The sequence below is a fragment of the Erinaceus europaeus genome, chromosome 12, assembly GCF_950295315.1.
Source record: "Erinaceus europaeus chromosome 12, mEriEur2.1, whole genome shotgun sequence".
In the NCBI taxonomy this organism is placed as follows: Eukaryota; Metazoa; Chordata; class Mammalia; order Eulipotyphla; family Erinaceidae; genus Erinaceus; species Erinaceus europaeus.
In genome coordinates, this window is record NC_080173.1 from 94,839,082 (window position 1) to 94,855,540 (window position 16,459).

At 61.1% G+C, this 16,459-nt stretch overlaps 2 protein-coding genes and 1 pseudogene across 7 annotated transcripts in view; 2 read left to right on the plus strand and 1 right to left on the minus strand.

Annotated features, from left to right (window-relative positions):
• Window positions 1-710: 710 nt before the first annotated feature.
• BAP1 (BRCA1 associated protein 1) lies at window positions 711-10,382 on the plus strand. Of its 6 annotated transcripts, none has more exons than XM_007519160.2 (17): window positions 711-903; window positions 1,008-1,037; window positions 1,149-1,203; window positions 2,226-2,358; window positions 3,019-3,138; window positions 4,449-4,510; window positions 4,583-4,725; window positions 4,972-5,050; window positions 5,360-5,483; window positions 5,786-5,933; window positions 6,361-6,545; window positions 6,980-7,113; window positions 7,610-8,088; window positions 8,187-8,347; window positions 8,616-8,708; window positions 8,821-8,893; window positions 9,011-10,382. In XM_007519160.2, the coding sequence occupies exons 1-17, from the start codon at window positions 867-869 to the stop codon at window positions 9,142-9,144; spliced, it is 2,190 nt and encodes a 729-aa protein (XP_007519222.1). In that variant the 5' UTR covers window positions 711-866; the 3' UTR covers window positions 9,145-10,382. The 6 variants fall into 6 exon arrangements, with proteins under 6 accessions (XP_007519222.1, XP_060060527.1, XP_060060529.1 ...); XM_060204544.1 differs by having other exon boundaries at window positions 723-903; window positions 5,414-5,483; window positions 8,990-10,382; XM_060204543.1 differs by having other exon boundaries at window positions 724-903; window positions 8,990-10,382.
• LOC107522319 (uncharacterized) lies at window positions 9,161-10,382 on the plus strand (annotated as a pseudogene).
• A 494-nt stretch (window positions 10,383-10,876) lies between these two features.
• Window positions 10,877-16,459, minus strand: part of DNAH1 (dynein axonemal heavy chain 1) — a 102,509-nt gene continuing 96,926 nt past the window's right edge. Inside the window, exons 67-78 of the mRNA XM_060204551.1 lie at window positions 16,030-16,226; window positions 15,646-15,790; window positions 15,307-15,465; window positions 15,094-15,225; window positions 14,550-14,720; window positions 14,264-14,443; window positions 13,982-14,158; window positions 13,331-13,501; window positions 13,030-13,160; window positions 12,218-12,569; window positions 11,711-11,945; window positions 10,877-11,054 (exon numbers count right to left, since the gene is read on the minus strand). Coding sequence (XP_060060534.1) covers window positions 10,933-11,054; window positions 11,711-11,945; window positions 12,218-12,569; window positions 13,030-13,160; window positions 13,331-13,501; window positions 13,982-14,158; window positions 14,264-14,443; window positions 14,550-14,720; window positions 15,094-15,225; window positions 15,307-15,465; window positions 15,646-15,790; window positions 16,030-16,226 — 2,172 coding nt within the window. The 3' untranslated portion in view covers window positions 10,877-10,932. The remainder of the gene's footprint in view (window positions 11,055-11,710; window positions 11,946-12,217; window positions 12,570-13,029; window positions 13,161-13,330; window positions 13,502-13,981; window positions 14,159-14,263; window positions 14,444-14,549; window positions 14,721-15,093; window positions 15,226-15,306; window positions 15,466-15,645; window positions 15,791-16,029; window positions 16,227-16,459) is intronic.

Genomic DNA, 16,459 nt, shown 5'->3' on the forward strand with positions numbered 1-16,459 from the left:
AGGTGGCACGATCTCCTGCACTGGGAGCTGGCACGGTTTCCAGGAGCTGTTCTGGCCGAGATGTCCCTTGAAGGCGGTCACCAGGTAGTTTTCTTAGCCAGGTGGGTAAAAATGTGTTGAGAAAATTTCAAAAAATAAAAACGCGTGTCTCGCCCCGCCGCAAGAAAAGCACAATGATTTTTTTTTTTTTAGCCAATTCGTGTGGGTCCCCCGAAGGCAGCAGCCGGAGAAGGGGGCTCAAGGAGCATCCCGCGGGAGCCAGACCAGGCTCATGTCGCGGCTGCTGCGGAGCCGGCCGGGGTCGCCTGGGCAGCTCGCTCCGGGAGGTACCGCACGCCGGCCGGCCGCCCCGCTGTCGCCGAGGGCGCCGCCGCGCCCGCCAGGTCTTTATGCGTCGTCACAGTAGCCGCCGCGCCCAGGGCAGCCGCCCCGCGCTGCGGCCGCGGGGGCCCAGGCAACGCCGGCGGATGACAGCCGACCACTCGCCAGCGCGCGCGCGGGGCCACGCCCCTTCCGCTCGCGCCCAGCCGACGTGACCCCGCCCCTTCTCCCAGCCCCGCCCCTTCCTCGCGAGCTACCCGCGCTCCACTCTTTCGCCCCGCCTCTTCCCTCGCCTAGCCACGCCCCCGTCACGCCCCGCCCCTCGTGAGCGCGCGCTCACGCCAGCGGAAGCCGGGCACGGAGGCCGGGCAGAGGCTGTCGCGCCTGGGTGACGTATTCCGCCGGCGCGGGCGGGTGACGCGGCGGGGCCCGTTGTCTTGTGTGTTGGACCGAGGGGCCCCTGGGGTGGCTGGGGGCTCCCGGCGGGGGCGGTGGGTGGGTCGGGAGGGGCTGGACATGGCGCTGAGGGGCTGCCCCGCGGGAAGATGAATAAAGGCTGGCTGGAGCTGGAGAGCGACCCTGGTAAGGAGGGGTCGTGGTAAGGGCGTGCACAGCCCTGGGGAGGCCCGCTGGGCCCGGGGTGCGCCTGCCCGCCTCCCACCCTCTCCTCTTGTCGCCCCACACAGGCCTCTTCACCCTCTTGGTGGAAGATTTCGGTAAGAGCCTCTCCCACCCGCCAGACCCAAACTTTGGGGGCCCCCTGCCTGCGCCCTCTGGACAATGCCGGGGGCTGTCTTGGCCGACGCCGGGGTCCTTCCCTGTCGCAGGTGTCAAAGGGGTGCAGGTGGAGGAGATCTACGACCTTCAGAGCAAATGCCAGGGGTGAGTGTGGCCCCGGGGGAGCGTGCCCCACCCGCCCCAGCCAGGGCAGGGGAAGGACTGGAGGAAGTGGACAGAGAGAGAGAGAGAGAGAGAGAGAGAGATTGAGAAAGAAAGAGGGGGGGCGGTAGCCGGGGATCCCACACGCCTTCTCTTTGGGTGCCTTCCTGATCAAGCTGCTTTTTTTTTTTTTTTCCCTCTTTTCCTTTTTTTTTTCTTTTTCTTTTCTCATAGTCTTCTCTCAGGACGTCTGTCTATGTGGTCGCCCCCTTCGCCCCCTCTCCCCCTACAAATCCCAACCGTCTTTGGGAGGATCATTAAGCGGTCTTTTCTGGTGTTGGGACAGGGAGCCCAGCCCCTTCCCTCGCTCAGGTCACGCAGTACCCTTGGCACAGCTGGTGACGACCGCTCCCGCGTGCCCGCCTGCTGGGGCCCCTGCCCGGCCCTGCCCGGCGGTGAGCGTGTGACACCCGACACACACACCCAGCTGGCCGGCCCGAGGGTCTGGTCCTGGTGGTCCTGCAGGATGTTGACATGGAGGGAGCGATGGGGGAACTGGGACTGAAGGAGAAGTCTGCTTTCATTTCCCAGGGAAGAAGAAACGGATGTTTTTCGAGTATTCATTCCCTTTCCTGACTGCACTGGAGTCCAGGCTTTGGGGTTCAGCGTGAGGATCAGTGTTTAAACTGCCCGTCCTTATGTTCCTTTCTGCGCCCACCTGGCCCCGGGCCATCGGGTTCTAGCTTTTACTCTGGTATCCTAGAACTGTAGACACGTGTAAGGACGCGGAGTCGACTCCTGGAACAAACCACAGCTATAGGTTGGGCTGGTGGTGGGCTCCCGGGATATAAAGGCCTCGATCGGGGCCGTTGGAACAGTGTAGGAAGAAGCCGGGGGAGAGGTGGGGCCGCAGGGAGGGCAACCTGGTGGCGACACAGGGCAGCGGAAGAGGGGGAGGGAGAAAGAGGAGGCTGAGAGCCTTCCCTGCTGCCTGGCGGGTCTAGCTCTGCTCTTTACTTCACCAGCCCCGTCTATGGATTCATCTTCCTGTTCAAATGGATCGAAGAGCGCCGGTCTCGTCGCAAGGTTTCTACCTTGGTGGATGATACGTCTGTGATCGATGATGATATTGTGAATAACATGTTCTTTGCCCACCAGGTCTGCTGGGCTCTCTGTTCTGTCTGGAGGGCGGGAGGTTGCCAGTTGCCTTTGCTCTAGGGAGTGGAAGTGGGTGAAGGCAAGAGGAGGAGACAGCCAGAGCGGTGGTTCTAGAAGCCCCTAGCAGGGAGTCGGACGGTAGCGCAGCGGGTTAAGCGCAGGTGGTGCAAAGCACAAGGACCGGCTTAAGGATCCCGGTTTGAGCCCCCGGTTCCCCACCTGCAGGGGAGTCGCTTCACAGGCGGTGAAGCAGGTCTGCAGGTGTCTGTCTTTCTCTCCCCCTCTCTGTCTTCCCCTCCTCTCTCCATTTCTCTCTGTCCTGTCCAACGACGACGACATCAACAATAATAGCTAGAACAACAATAAAAACAAGGGCAACAAAAAGGAAATGAATATTTTTTTTAAAAAAAAACAGCAGCAGCAGCCCCTAGCAGGAGGTACAGAGCTCTCACACAGTTAACAGGTGCCCACCTTTAGAGCAGAGTGTCATCTGAGCGCACTCATCATGTCACCAGATCCCCGGGGGTGGTGAGTCCTTAAATGGACAAGTGCTGGGCGAAGAGGAAGAGGAAGTGAGCTGATGTGTTTTCCTTTCTGGGCCCCTGCACCCGCTGAGGCGTGAGGGATTCTGTATCTGGGTGGTTGTTCTTGGTTTCACAGCTGATCCCCAACTCTTGCGCCACTCACGCCCTGCTGAGCGTGCTCCTCAACTGCAGCAGCGTGGACCTGGGGCCCGCCCTGAGCCGCATGAAGGACTTCACCAAGGGCTTCAGCCCCGAGGTAGGCCGCAGCCCCCGACCCCGGCTCGCAGCCGGCTGGGAGGATCTTTAAGATCGCTGCTGGTGCTGCCACATGGCACCTGGCATGTTGAGGCTTTGCCCTTTCCAAATTATCACCTACGTTACATTCAGTCCTTGAACTAATTGTGGGAGATAACTGGATTTAGGCCCAATTGTCAGGGAAAAGAAACAGGCCTAGGGTGGGGAGGACACTTGTCTCTCTTCTGATAGTTATTTATTGGATAGAGATCAATTAAGAGGGGATGGGGAGATGGGGGACACAGGAACTCTCGTCTCTACAGGTGGGGACTGGAGGCTTGAACCCAGGTCCTTGTTCACTGTAAAGAATGTGTTCAACTGGGTGCACTATTGTCAGGCCCTGGGAAGATAGATATAATTTATTTCCGGTGAGTGAAATAGGGAGAAAGAAAGAAAGCGAAAGACCAGAGCACTGCTCAGCTCTGGCATAATAATGGTGCTGGGGGTTGAATTTGGCACCTGTGGTGCCTCAGGCAGGAAAGCATTTTGCAGAACTATTACGCTGTCTCCCCAGCTCGAAAAGGAATATTTCGTACATGACATTTTGTCAGGACTTCAGAGATCATGTTGTTCCCCAGTGCTCTACTGCAAGGCCAGTGTAGCCGGTCCTTGGGGTACTCTCGAGCTCTCTTTTTTTTTTTCCTTTTAATATTTATCTATTCCCTTTTGTTGTTTTATTGTTGTAGTTATTGATGTCATTGTTGTTGGATAGGACAGAGAGGAATGGAGAGATGAGGGGAAGACAGGGGGAGAGAAAGACAGACACCTGCAGACCAGCTTCACCGCCTGTGAAGCGACTCCCCTGCAGGTGGGGAGCTGGGGTTCGAACCGGGATCCTTATGCCGGTCCTGGCGCTTTGTGCCACCTGCGCTTAACCCACTGCGCCACCACCCGTCTCCCTCGAGCTCTCTTTTCTTTTGCTCCCACGTGCCCTTCAGAAGAGTCCACTGGTGTTTCTTTTTTTCAAACTATTTATCTGATAGAAGAGAGAGAAATTGAGGCGGGGGGTGGGGGGAGTGGGGAGGGACAGACACCCGCAGCACTGCTTCACCACTTGTGAAGCTTTCCCTCTGCAGATGGGGACCGAGGACTTGAACCTGGGCCCTTGTGCGTGGTGGTGTGTGCGCTTAACTAGGTGCACCACTGCCCGGCCCCACCGCTGGTGTTTCCTTAGCTTCCCGGAACCCCTCCAGACCTGCTCTCCTGAGCTTTGCTGCCCACTCTTAGGCCCACCTGAGAAGTTGTTCTCTTGTCTTATTTTCGTCTCTCTAGAGCAAAGGATATGCAATTGGCAATGCCCCAGAGTTGGCCAAGGCACATAACAGCCATGCCAGGTGTGTGGGAGCCGATGAGGGTGGGGGGAGGAAGGGCTGGCCTGTTCTGGGCACTGACCGGCCTCTCCCCAGGCCTGAGCCACGCCACCTTCCTGAGAAACAGAACGGCCTTAGTGCGGTGCGGACCATGGAGGCGTTCCACTTCGTCAGCTACGTGCCTATCACAGGCAGGCTTTTTGAGCTGGATGGGCTGAAGGTCTACCCCATTGACCATGGTACGCTCTCTGAGCTGGGGGCCCATCGGCTTTCTCTGCTTACCTCCGGGGGTGCTGGAACTCGGGGTACTCAGGTGCTTGGGGCCCAGTACAGGGGGTGTCAGTGAAGACAAGCCAGGTGAGGCGGCGCTCTGCATTTCGTGGCCTGACTAGCCCGGCTCGCTCCCCGCTTTTGCTGTCCTCCACGCCTGGCCAGCCTCAACACAGCCCTTCCTACCTGGTGACTTCTCACCTTGGTCTTTCTAGGCCCCTGGGGGGAGGACGAGGAGTGGACAGACAAGGCCCGGCGAGTCATCATGGAGCGTATCGGCCTTGCCACTGCAGGGTGAGGACCCTGTACTTGCGCTGCCCCCACTGGGAGGGGCACAAGAGGGACCCGAGATGAGGAGAGGCCACGTGGTGGACCTGGCTTAGATCTGGGCGCTTGCCCCATAGCTTTTCTGCCAGTGCTGCCTGTGGGCTGCTTCACGACGGGGGGGAAGGGCGCCGGTTCACATCCTCACAGCCCCTCCACACAAGCTCTTAGAGCCTGGTGTGCCCGGCCATCGGGGTGGGGCCTGGACCTACATCTGCCTCAAACCTGGTGGCCAGGCCAGGGTGGGAGCTCCTCTCACAGCCGCGGCTGTGACTGCAGGGAGCCCTACCATGACATCCGCTTCAACCTGATGGCGGTGGTGCCCGACCGCAGGATCAAGTATGAGGCCAGGCTGCACGTGCTGAAGGTGAACCGCCAGACAGTGCTGGAAGCCCTGCAGCAGGTGGGTCTCCTGCCCTGGCCTCGCCCAGCCACCCACCTTATTCCAGCAGGACATCCGTCTCATGACTCCCAGATCGCTGTCCGTTGTGGTCTGGGCTTCAACTAACCGCTTTTTTTACTTCCTAGGTAGAAAAGGTGAGATATGGGGTGGGGGGAGAGGACAGCTTCCAAAAGAGGGTTAGTATTGGAGACTGTATTTTTCTGGTGAGTAAAATGGTAGGATGGAGGTCATTACACGGTCCTCAGTCTCTGTCTGACCAGGGTAGGAGCCTCCCCCAGCTCAGCCCCCGATTCTGTTTTCAGCTGATCAGGGTAACGCAGCCAGAGCTGATTCAGACGCACAAGGCTCAAGAGTCACAGCTGCCCGAGGACCCCAAACCTGCCAGTGGCAAGTCCCCCTTGGCACTGGAGGCAAACAGGACCCCGGCAGCCTCTGAGGGCACCCACACAGGTACGAGGGGGCTTGGGTGCTCTCGGGCAGAGCAGGTCTTTCCTGTGGGACTTGGGGGCAGTGATGCAGGGGTTCCTGAGGCAGCTTGAGCTCAGATCTTCCAGCTTTCTCTCCCCTTAGTCCCGAGGCGAGCAGCTCTGTGCTGACGACGGCAAATGTGAAGGACTCCAGTTAACACAGGCCCCGAGCGGCCTCTGGAGTACATCCGCTTCCTGCTTTTTCCTCTCTCTGTCTCTTTTTCCGTCTCTCCCTTCTCTCTCGCTGCGGTGCCATGATTTGGAGCTTGCTGTCCCTCATCCTTCCACCTTGCTCAGCTCGTCTTCTCAGGGAGGGGAGCAGGGCTGTCGTGAGACTGAGGAGGTGGCGGGCTGGGGACAGCTTTCCTTGAGCTGGCTGAACGTCTCGTCTGTGGTCCTTGCCCCCTCAGATGGTGTAGAAGAGGCGACTGGTTCCTGTTCACAAGCCCCGGCCCACAGCCCTCCCAGCAAACCCAAACCCGTGGTAAAGCCTCCAGGGAGCAACCTCAATGGGGTTCCCAGCAACCCCACTCCCATCGTCCAGCGGCTCCCGGCCTTCCTAGACAATCACAACTACGCCAAGTCCCCCATGCAGGTGAGCTGGGAGCAGGATTCCCTGCGGGGGTCTCTTGACTGGCCATGCCAGCTAGTTTCCTAGGTGGTTCCTTGGTGTTGTATTTGCGCTGTGTCCAGGCTTACGTCGTAGGCTCCTATGGCTCTTGCTCGGGAGCCCGGGGAAGCAGAAGGAGCACCTTGGGCTTTGAATCAATTCACGTGGCCATGGACCCCCTTTGGTATAGCTCTGTGGGTCGGCTTCTGCTGAAAACAATCCAAGTGTCTTTGCTTCCCCGGGAGGTCTCGTGTACACGGGGAGTTTGGGTGGGCAGCGGCCTGGGAGCCGGGGAAGGGTTCTGGAGTGTTCAGAAGCCTTGACCCGGAGAGCCATGCTGCCTTCCCCTCTGGCTTTGAGCGCCGCGTGCAGCCTCGGCCAACTCCCCTCTGTTAGTGCTGCCCTGCCTCTCCCCCCAGGAAGAGGAAGACCTGGCGGCAGGTGTGGGCCGCAGTCGGGTTCCAGTCCGTCCACCCCAGCAGTACTCGGACGATGAGGACGACTATGAGGATGAAGAAGATGATGACGTGCAGAACACCAACTCAGCCACCAGGTCAGCTCAGCCTCTGTGAGGCTGCAGGGTCTGGCCTGGCTGTCATGACTCCCTGGCTTGAGTACCACCGGCATCCAGGTGACACTTGGTGCCTGCGGAGTACAGCGCCCGGGCTCCACGTCCTTGTCCTTTGGCAGACTTGGGGGGGGGGGGGGCCCGGATGCTCGTAACTAGACGTTACAGCATAGTCCCTGAGCCTTGACAGATTGGATGAAGCAGGGGGTGGGGCTAGCGTTGCTGGATGGAGCAGCACCGGCAGAAAGGCTAGGAACGTGGCCAACTGGGACAGAACAGATTTTCCTTGAAGGCATGTGGCTGCAGGGATGAGGGTGCAGAGCTGAGGGTGTCACGGCGTGACGTGGCCAGGTCAAGGTGCTTGGAGCGAGTGTGAGAAGCTGCCGGCCAGTCCCTGGAGCCTGGATGCTCAGGCCACTCTGGCCACCGCTGGATGTGGTCGCCTGGCCTCTTGTGGATCAGTGCTCCTTGGACCCCACAGGTATAAGCGGAAGGGGCCGGGGAAGCTCGGGCCGTCGAGCAGCCCTGGGGACGGGCAGCTGTCAGTGCTGCAGCCCAACACCATCAACGTCTTGGCCGAGAAGCTCAAGGAATCTCAGAAAGACCTCTCCGTCCCTCTGTGCGTCAAGACGAGTGGCGGGGCGGGGAGTCCGGCTGTGGCCGTCCCTGCGCACTCACAGCCCTCGCCGACCCCCAGCAATGAGAGCACAGACACGGCCTCTGAGATCGGCAGTGCTTTCAACTCACCTCTGCGCTCGCCCATCCGCTCGGCCAACCCCACACGACCCTCCAGCCCCGTCACCTCCCACATCTCCAAAGTGCTCTTTGGAGAGGATGACAGCCTGCTGCGTGTGGACTGCATCCGCTACAACCGCGCCGTCCGGGACCTGGGCCCTGCCATCAGCACGGGCCTGCTGCACCTGGCGGAGGATGGCGTGCTCAGTCCCCTGGCGCTCACAGGTAGCCTCCGGCCGCGGCCGCTCGGTGCGCCAAGGGCGGGCAAGCAGTCTCCCGGCGCCCTGCCTCCTCACAGGTCCTCTCGTGCCTTTTCTTCCCAGAGAGCGGGAAGGGTTCTTCACCTCCCGTCAGACCGAGTCAAGGCCACCAGGGATCCAGCAGCCCAGAGGGGAAGGAGGTGGCGGAAGCCGTGGACGGCAGAGAGAAGACTGGGCTGATCAGGCCTGGTGAGCCCTTATGCGGGGAGAAGTACTCACCCAAGGTGAGGCCCTGTGTGGCTTTCTCTTCCGTTCTGCCAGAGGGCAGGACCTGGGGCACTGCGACCCAGGTCCTAGGATTCTGATAGGAATTTTGGTGTGACGGTTGGTGGCTGAAGCCAGGTGCTCAGAAGCCTGTCTGGGTTGGGTGGTGACGGGGGTCCTCGGTGGGCTCCATGGACCCTAGTGCTCGTCTTCGCTCTGGCGCCTCCTGGTGATGGGCCTGTGGCGTTGGCCAGCCCCGCTCACGGGTGCAGTGCTGGGTCTTGGCAGGAGTTGCTGGCCTTGCTCAAGTGTGTGGAGGCTGAGATCGCAAACTATGAGGCCTGCCTCAAGGAAGAGGTGGAGAAGAGGAAGAAATTCAAGGTGGGTCGCCTCTCACTGCCTGTCCCTGTCTGTCTGCCAAGGCCAACTCCCGAGGTCAGCTGGTGTTGCTCTTGGGGGCTGCCTGCGGTCCCCTCACCGGTGTCTCCCACAGATCGACGACCAGAGGAGGACCCACAACTACGACGAGTTCATCTGCACCTTCATCTCCATGCTGGCTCAGGAAGGTGAGGGGGCCTTGGGATGTGGGATCTGCGGGTCACGGGGAGGGAGGGACCTTGGCTCTCTGCCCGAGACAGTGACCGCCGAGCATCGGGTCAGAGCGGGCCCCCGCCTCTCCGCAGGCATGTTGGCCAACCTGGTGGAGCAGAACATCTCGGTGCGGCGGCGCCAGGGCGTCAGCATCGGCCGGCTCCACAAGCAGCGCAAGCCCGACCGGCGGAAACGCTCGCGCCCCTACAAGGCGAAGCGCCAGTGAGGACTCCTGGCCCTGACTGCAGCCTGTTCTTGCCGTGTGGCCCTTACCGGAGCCCCTTCCCTGCCCCACTCCCCTCTCCCCAGTATTACTGAGTAGTTCCAGCCAGAGAGCCCAGACCCCGGGAAGGTTCTTGGGGCCTGGCAGGGCAGACCAGCCCCATAGTGCTCAGGAAGCAGCCGCTGGAGCTGGAGCACAGGGAGGCGTTATAGCTCCCTCCACAGCTGGCTGTGGAGTGGCAGGACCTGACTTTCTGCCTGGGCAGCAGAATATATATTTTACCTACAGAGACGTCTATTTTTCTGGGCTCTACACCTGACTTTGTCACCACTGTGTTGATACAGCTGGCTTCCTGACTCTGCCTTCTTCCCTGACCACTGTCATCTTGGTGGGCCCACGTCCTTGCATCATGCTGAGTTCACAGCTCCAGGGTCACGGCTGGGAGCCTGGGTGGGCACGGGGCCTTCTGTCGTAGCCCAAGCTGTCTGTCCTCCCTGTTGTGAGGAAGCTAGGCCTGCTCTTCCTTTCTCCCGGAAGAGCCTTGAACTCAGGGCCCTGGCTGCTGGGCTGGATGGGAGTGGGGTATCCCACTGGGTGGGTGGAGCAGCCTGCAGGGGTCCCGTGGCCTGGGCAGAGAGAAGTGTTTGAGCCACTTGGTGGCCTGTAGCCTCCCTGACTCCAGCCGGGCTCACCAGGACTGTTTCCCGAAGCAAGACGTGGGGGTCCTTGTCTTCAGTGTTGTGGTCTGGGCGGTGGACCTGCCTTGGGTTCCTGGGCCCGGGGCTCAGAGTTGCCTCTGCCCAGCTCCTCAGTATTACCATGTCTCCCTCCTCTCAAGGTTAACAGAGACAGGGCTACCTGTAGGAAGTTGGCACCACTCAGCTCTCCCTGCCACGCCGGCTTCCTCAACCCTCTTGAAAGGCGCTCTGGGTGGAGGCAGCAGGACCCAGACAAGCTGTTGGGCTTCCTGTGTATCCAGAAGGCCTGACGCCATGGAGAAGGGGCCCAGTGCCACCTCTGAGCTCGCCTCCCAAACAGCCCCACGGCCTCTGCCATCAGATGGCTTTGCGGGTGGTCCAGGCAGGCTCCTTCTCTGTACATAGTGATGGGGGGTGGGGGCCACAGCTGGCAGGGATGGCAGCTGCCTCTCTCTCTCTGCGCTGAGCACAGTCTGACCCCTCTGGCCCCTGTAAATACTGGATCAGTGAATGGATGAATGAATAAAACTCCTACAAAAACAAGCCCTCCTGTGGTTGCTAACCTGAGGTCTGCAGGCTGGGCTGCTGTTGCAGTGAGGGCCTGCCAGACCCAGACTGCTGACTGGAGGCAACAAGTGTGCATTCCTAGCCAGTGACTCTCGGGGCCCCTAGACCCAGCCCAGGACAAGAGGCTCAGGTGTGCTGCTGAACCCAGAGTTTTGGGCAAGGTGCCTTTGAAAGAAGAGGGCTGTCAGCTCTTTTCCAGATCCGATGGCTCTGCAATGGGGAGAGATTCTGATTCTGGGGCTCTGGCTTAAGACGGCTGCCATTCGTCCTGCCAGGTTCAACATCCACGGAGGGACCCGAGGCCTCAGAGAGCTCACTTCTCTTGTATATGGGCAGGTCCAGTTCTTCCAGGCTCCCTCCCCTCCCTCCCCTTCTCTGCTGAGGCCACTGGAGCACCGCACTCACACTCCATCCCCGTCAGTGAGCCCTGTGGCAGGGGCCTGGTGTAAGCAGCTAAGGCTCAGCTGGACTGCTTAGAAGACGTGACTTTAATGTCTGCCCGCCCCCTGCGCCCCCACCATCAAGTCTAGTAGTCCAGGGCACAGATGAGGGCCACGCCTCGCTTGATCCAGTGTCGCTGGGGCTGGCTGGTCGGGATCTCCACAGCAATGACGTAGTTAGTGGAGTGGCCTGTGGTTGATAGTGTTCCTGGAGCAGACAAGGAGGGAGGGTTAAGTTGCTACAACTAGAGCAGGATAGGGTAAAGGGTGGGGCACACAGAGCTGGGGGCAAAGAAGGGGAAAGATGGGTGGTCTGGGAGGTGATGCAGTAGATAAAGCATTGGACTCTCAAGTGTGAGGTCCTGGGTTCAATCCCTGGCAGCACATGTACCAGAGTGATGTGTGGTGGTTCTTTCTTCCTATCTTATTAATAAAGTCTTTAAAAAAAAAAAAAGGGAAAGATGGCCCACGAAGAGGCCTGCTGGGTAAACGGGTGGAGGGCAAGCCTCAGGTCTATCAGGGCCTGACAGTTGAGGGGGGGGGGCTAGTTGGCATCACTGCCCATCCCCTGCTGGACCTAGTTGGGGCTCTTCCCCTCCCTCCAGGCCTCTGTTACCAGCCTTGGAGCTGCCACTGTAGACTGGGGCTCCCAGAATCAAGGTGGGTCTGCTGAGGGGCCCAGGAGGGTAGTGAGCTCTAGGACTGCCCCTCCCTGCACGCTGGGCCTTATCTTCAGTTAACACCCTGCCGACTGGGGGCCTGGCTCTGTCCCAGCCCAGCTGCCTCAGGAGTGCCAGCCCATAAACACCTTTGCCCTGGGCTGGCCCCCACCGGGGTGTAGGCTCCCTGCCCTGGGCTCAGTACCAGCTCGAGTCAGTGTCTTGTAGATGGGGCACAGGTAGAAGTCATGGTTCCGGACGACGCGGTTAGGCACTGGCAGAAGCCAGATCGCCGCCATCTCCGTGTAGAGCTCCTTGGGCCGGGACTCGGCCAACTGGAAGGCTGCAGGGTCCCAGCGGGCCCCCTCCAGGAACAGTCCGTGGATGTAGCATCCTTCCTCGGGCCTTGTCTTGAGTTCTGACACTGGCCGGCTCATGACCTGCAGTGGGCAGGCACCCCTCATGTATGGAGATTCAGGATGGGTTTGGGTTTGTGTCAGAAGCACAAACTCCCTTGAGAGCTTTGCCTGCCTGGAGTCCCCTCACCCACCATTTTACCTGGTAGCCCCCTTCTGGCCTAGGTCTTGATGCCCACGGACCCCTGCTCAGGGGCCCCCTTGCCCTGCCAGCTAGCTGTGACCTTGGTGCCCTTTCTGGCTGGGCTGGCTATACCCCACCGCGTCCCCTGACCTGGCCCTGGCTACGTCCAGACCTTGAAGTCGAAGGAGATGGTGTCGATAGAGATGACGGACTTGCGAGCAAAGTTCTGAAGGGTGCCCGTCAGGAAAGCCTGGGGGAAGAAGAAACCGCTGATCCAGAAGACAGCCGGGATCCCCTCTTGGATCCAGGTGTGCAGGAAGTCGAGGCGCTGCAGCAGGTCCATGACCCACGAAGACAGCGGCTTGAGCGACGGGTAGGCCTTGGAGTTCCAGAGCTCAGGCACCGTGTTGTTAAACAGGCTGGCGGCCATCAGCTCCAGCTGCGAGGACATCACCACCAGCCCCTTGAGCGCCTTGAGCAGGTCTTGCAGCGTCTGTGAGATCACCTGCAGCAGCCGGTTGTACCTGTTGGAGCCGGTGGTCAGGCGGCAGCTAGTGGTCGCGGCTACTGTCGCCGGCGCGGGAAGCAGTGGCAGGATGCGGGGGCTAAGTGCAGGGCTGGGCTGGGCTGGGCAGCCTGGGTACCAAGGCCAGTGCATGACTTTGGCTGGGTATAAACTCAGCTGTACAGGGGCTGGGTGGTGGCACGCCTGGTTGAGTGCGCAAGGACCCAGGTTCGAGTCCCCACCTGCCGGGGGGGGGGGGGGAAGCTTCACACGAGTGGTAAAACAGGGCTGCAGATGTCTCTCTCTGTCTCTCCCTCTCCATTTCTTGCTGGCTCTATTCAGTAGACGAATAGACTCAGCCGTAAAACAACAGTAACAGGAGTGGGCCGTGTGAGAAGACGGGCTGATGGTGGCTCCCACGGCTCTCTCTGGCGGCCGCTGCCGAGGGCAGGTGGTGGTGGTGGTGGTGGGGGGGTTACCTAATGACCTCCTGCACCAGCACCGTGTTCATGGACTCCTCGTACAGCACGGGGTACTTGTTCATCACCCAGGACACGTTGGTGGACTCGGGCATCTGGAGCAGAATGCTCTGGGCTATGTCCTCCACTATCTGCCGGAGTGAAAGGGCCACTGAGTGTCAGGGCTGCATCCCCCACCCCCACCCTCTTCACAGGCTTCCACAGGGGAGCCGGCAGGAGGGCGCATGGATGGGAGACAGGCCCTGTCCATCCCCTTGGGTCTTTCTTCCCCCCCCCCCCCCCCCCCCCCGCCTCCACCCACCTCCTCCCTGCCCTGGCCGCCCACGGAGGAAGATTTGGGTTGCAGCTGGATGATGGCGCCAAGCAGGGCAAAGGTCTCATTCTGGGCGAAGGTGATGTTGGCGTTGTCGTGGAGACCAAAGATCTCAGGCATGTCGTTGAGTGGGAGGGTCTTGATGTAGGAGAGGTAGCCCTGGGGGGAGGGGACGAGGGGGAGGAGGGGCACAGCTGAGGCCCTGCTGGTTTCGGCCCCTGCCGGTGGGGTGGGTGGCCCTCCAGAGGAGTGCACTACACACCAGCCCTGGCTGTGACGCACCCACATGGCCCCTGGCGGAGTCTGGGGACCACTGGGGGACGGCTGCTCAGCCCTGGGGCGCTCCCTCCTGCTCTGGCTCTGCTCTCTGGACACCCAGCTGGGGGTGGGGGAGGACGGGAGGGGGGGGGCACCACTGCTCTTGACACATTTAGCTGAGGCCGCAGAGAGCTCCCCTCTCCCCTCGGAGCCGCTGCCCGGCCTCCCTAAGTATCCACACCCGGGCTGTGCCGAGAGGGGCGGCAGGGACGGGCCTGCCCCGCTCGCTGTGGGGCCGCTGGAGCACAGGGGCCACGGCTCACCCCGGCCTCGCAGCACCCCCCCCCCCCCCCCCCCCGCAGCCCTGGGAGGTGCGCGCACGTTGAGGTCGTAGGTGGGCTGGATCTGGTGGTACACGCCCGAGGCGCTGTAGCTGTGCTCAGGGAACAGCACAGCGGGGTTGTAGAAGTCCTCCAGGATGTTCATGACGCAGCGCCGGTCCCAGTCGTCGGTGACGCGGCCTCCGTAGTTGATCTCGCCCGCCGTGTACTTGAGGACCTGGTGGGGGCGGGGTGTGTAGGCGGGGGTCCCCCCCACCCCCCACGCAAGCGCCCGGCCGCGCCCCCCACCCCCCACCCCGCCGCCCCGGCGCCCCCTGCGCACCTTGTAGGGAATGTCCTCGTACTCATCCAGGAACATCTTGAGCTGGCTGATGCAGATGCGCAGGTCCCCGTCCGTGAACTCGTAGGGGATGTTGAAGCCCAGGGGCCCGAACTTGCGGCGCTCCAGAGCGTTGCCGTGGAAGAGGCACAGAGACAGCAGCAGGGACTTGAACTCCATCATCTGTGGTGGGGCGGGGGGCCGGGGGCCGGAGGGGGCAGGGTGAGGGTGAGGGTGAGGGTGAGGATGGACAAGTGGACCCAGGCCCGTGAGGTGAGCCGGGCTTCACCTTGTGACAGGAGCTGAGGAAGTCGTCGCTCAGGCTGCTGTAGGTCTTGAGCAGGTTGGCCTTGACTCCGCGGGGCGGCTCGATGGTCATTTTGGAGCCGTTCTGCAGGATGGACACTGGGAACTTGTTGCTGGGGAGGCTGGTGAGCCACAGGCGGAAGTCTCGGTGCACCTGGTGGCCAGGGCCTCTGTGAGCGTTGAGACTTGTGCCCGGCGGCCTCCCCAGCGCCCGATTCCCAACTTGCAGGGACCCTGGGCCACCCACCCACAGCCTTGCTCCACTCCCTGGGTAGGGGGCAGGTGCGGCCAGGCTGCGCACAGCACAGGTCAAGGCTTGGGCAAGCCCCTGCCTGGGTCACCATCTGGCTTTGAGCAAGGCTGGCACTTTGGTCGCTGCGGCCTGGTGACACTTGTAGGTGCTGGCACACTCTCTTGACATGCCAGCTGGGCGGGGGGCTTTCAGGGTGGTCTGATTTTGCCCCATCAGTTCCGGATGGAGGTAGCAGAGAGGGTTGGGGGTGGGGGCGGCGGAGGAGGCGGCACACCTTGTCGGGGTTGATGTGCTCGATGAGGCGTTCCAGGGCTGGCATCCAGCTCGGGGCCAGGTGACAGTTCTGGAAGAAGACCCACTTGCCTCTCTCTATTGAGCTGCGCATCATGGCTTCTGCCCGCGGGCCCTGCAGTGACAGAGTGCCGAGTTGTGTTGTGTGCGTCTGTGTGTGTGTGGTGGGGGGGATATCAGCTGCCCTCCCCCTAACCTGGCCCTGGCCCAGGGAGATGGCAGAGAGCTTCTTGGAGAACTTCATCTCTTCCGCAAACTTGTAGAGGTCGGCGGCAGGGTCAGTGCCAGGTGACAGCACGAAGATGAGGGGTGTGGTGGAGTTGGAGTCTTTGAACACCAGTGACAGGTTGGCTGTCTGCAGGGGGAGGAGAACGGTGGGGCCACCTGGGGCTGAGGAGAGGGGGTACCCCTGGGGTTCCCAGAGAGGTCCTGGGCCTTCCTGGTGGGCAGCCATCTCGGAGATGTTGTGGGGCCAAAGCTGCACCTGTCCAGGTGTGGCCAGGCTCCGTGTCTGGGGAAGGGAGGCCGTACTTGCCTGGGGCTCGATGAAGCGCGGCTCCAGGTTGGCGGCCACGAAGTCCTGCATGGCGTTGGTGACTTTGTCTCCACGGAGACATCGGAGGACCAGCAGCTTCTGGAAATGGTCCAGGTGCTGATCCCAAATGCCAGGCAGGGGCTCCCTGCAACGGTGCCCACGTCTGCCTGAGAACCGGTGCCAGGGGAGGGCCCTGGCTGCTGGGCTTTGCCAGCTGGACTGAGGGGAGGCCAGGAGCTCGGAGGGCACAAAGCCAGGAGCACAGATAAGGTCGCAGCTACAGGGCAGCCCTGGGGGAGGCCCGAGAGAAGGCTCCTGGCAGGTCTGCTTCTGGGCCTCACCTCCTCAGGGTTCCTACCCTGCTGGGCCCCGGGCACAGCTTACCGGTGGGGCTCCAGGCTGTCAAAGATGGCCCGGAATTCCGTCAGGTGGTTGGCGAAGTCGGAGGCGAGGGATAAGAAGGTTGGCAGATTTGAGAGAGCCAGGATGTCCCTCCAGGCTCTGTCTGACAGCCAGTCTGGCGCAGGGTTCTCAGCCCCGACCTGGATGGAGCCTCCAGACAGGAGGTAGCGCCATTCATTCTGACAGGGGACAAGGAGACGTTAGTGCCCAGACATGGTGGCCCTCCTCTGGGCATGCCACCCAACAGTAAGTCCCCTCACCCCCACACCCAGAGAAATGGAGCCCCCCCTGGAAGCAGGGGCAGCTGGACAGGTCTGAATTAGTGTCTTTAAAAAGATTTTTTAAATTATTTTTACTTACTGGCTAGAGATAGCCAGAAATCAAGAGGAAGGGGGAGACAGAGAGGGAGAGA

What these genes read in the sequence shown, in the direction of transcription:
- BAP1 (XM_060204542.1), top strand. Translation starts at nt 867, where the DNA reads ATGAATAAAGGCTGGCTGGAGCTGGAGAGCGACCCTG. An exon ending in AGAAGAGGAAGAAATTCAAG is followed by an intron (nt 8,709 to 8,820) that starts GTGGGTCGCCTC and finishes TGTCTCCCACAG; the next exon opens with ATCGACGACCAGAGGAGGAC. An exon ending in CTCCATGCTGGCTCAGGAAG is followed by an intron (nt 8,894 to 9,010) that starts GTGAGGGGGCCT and finishes GCCTCTCCGCAG; the next exon opens with GCATGTTGGCCAACCTGGTG.